Raw genomic sequence first — 826 nt, 5'->3', positions numbered from 1 at the left:
GTAACTGTGGAGATAGGGCCTATGAGGAGGTAATTAGGGTCCAGTGAGGTCACAGGTATCCTCATAAGGAGAGAGAGAGAGAGAGAGAACGAGCTATGGGCTGTCACCAAAGCCGTGATGTGTTTTTTCTATGTTTTTCAACACAAAAATGTGTCATGACTTTTCCGATAGCCCAGCAGATAACAGGGACGCATGCGCGCAGAAGAAAGGCCGTGTGGGGACACAGTGAGAAGCTGGCGGCAAGCCAAGGAGAGAGGCCTCAGGAAAAACTGAACCTGCCAACGCCCCGATCCTGGACCCAGCTTCCGGAACTGAGTGAAACACGTTCTGTCGTTGAGCCCCCAGCCCGTGTATTCTGTCGTGGCAGCAGCGCGGGCTGGCCCACACAGCTGTCATGTCACAGAGGAAGAGACACGCTTTTGCCCTCGCCCACATAGCTTCTTCAGGTCTGTCTGGTGGCGAGGCCAGGCTGGTCCCACTGTACCCACGGTCCCCGCCAGCCCTGCCCACAGGCCCATGGCCTCCAGTAGGAAATAATCATTCTCTTTATTTACAGGTGATTTACAGTTAGAAAACCCAGGCTGGGGTGGCGTGGGTGGTGGCGGGTGGGAGAAGGCACTTGGGGTCTGGCCGGTCACTTGTCTGCTCGGACGAAGGAGGCAAAGACACTGTCCTTCCGGCTGAGAAGCGTCTCTGGCTTGTCGAACTCCAGGATGGCGCCGCGCTTCAGGACAATCACCAGGTCTGCGCTCAGGATGGTGTGCACGCGGTGCTGGTGTGGGAGGGGCGGCTCAGGGTGGTGGCAGGGGCGGGGGCCTCGCTGCTG

At 58.0% G+C, this 826-nt stretch overlaps 1 protein-coding gene across 1 annotated transcript in view; it reads right to left on the bottom strand.

Moving 5' to 3' along the window:
* Positions 1-331: 331 nt before the first annotated feature.
* The window catches only part of ABCC8 (ATP binding cassette subfamily C member 8), a 77,194-nt gene continuing 76,699 nt past the window's right edge, over positions 332-826 (bottom strand). The window contains 1 exon segment of the mRNA XM_006142491.3: positions 332-772. Coding sequence (XP_006142553.1) covers positions 635-772 — 138 coding nt within the window. The 3' untranslated portion in view covers positions 332-634.

This window comes from Tupaia chinensis, unplaced genomic scaffold (genome assembly GCF_000334495.1).
Source record: "Tupaia chinensis unplaced genomic scaffold, TupChi_1.0 Scaffold000077_1, whole genome shotgun sequence".
Taxonomy (NCBI): Eukaryota; Metazoa; Chordata; class Mammalia; order Scandentia; family Tupaiidae; genus Tupaia; species Tupaia belangeri.
The sequence above is the reverse complement of the archived record's forward strand: the minus strand, read 5'-3'. Positions and strand labels throughout refer to the sequence as shown.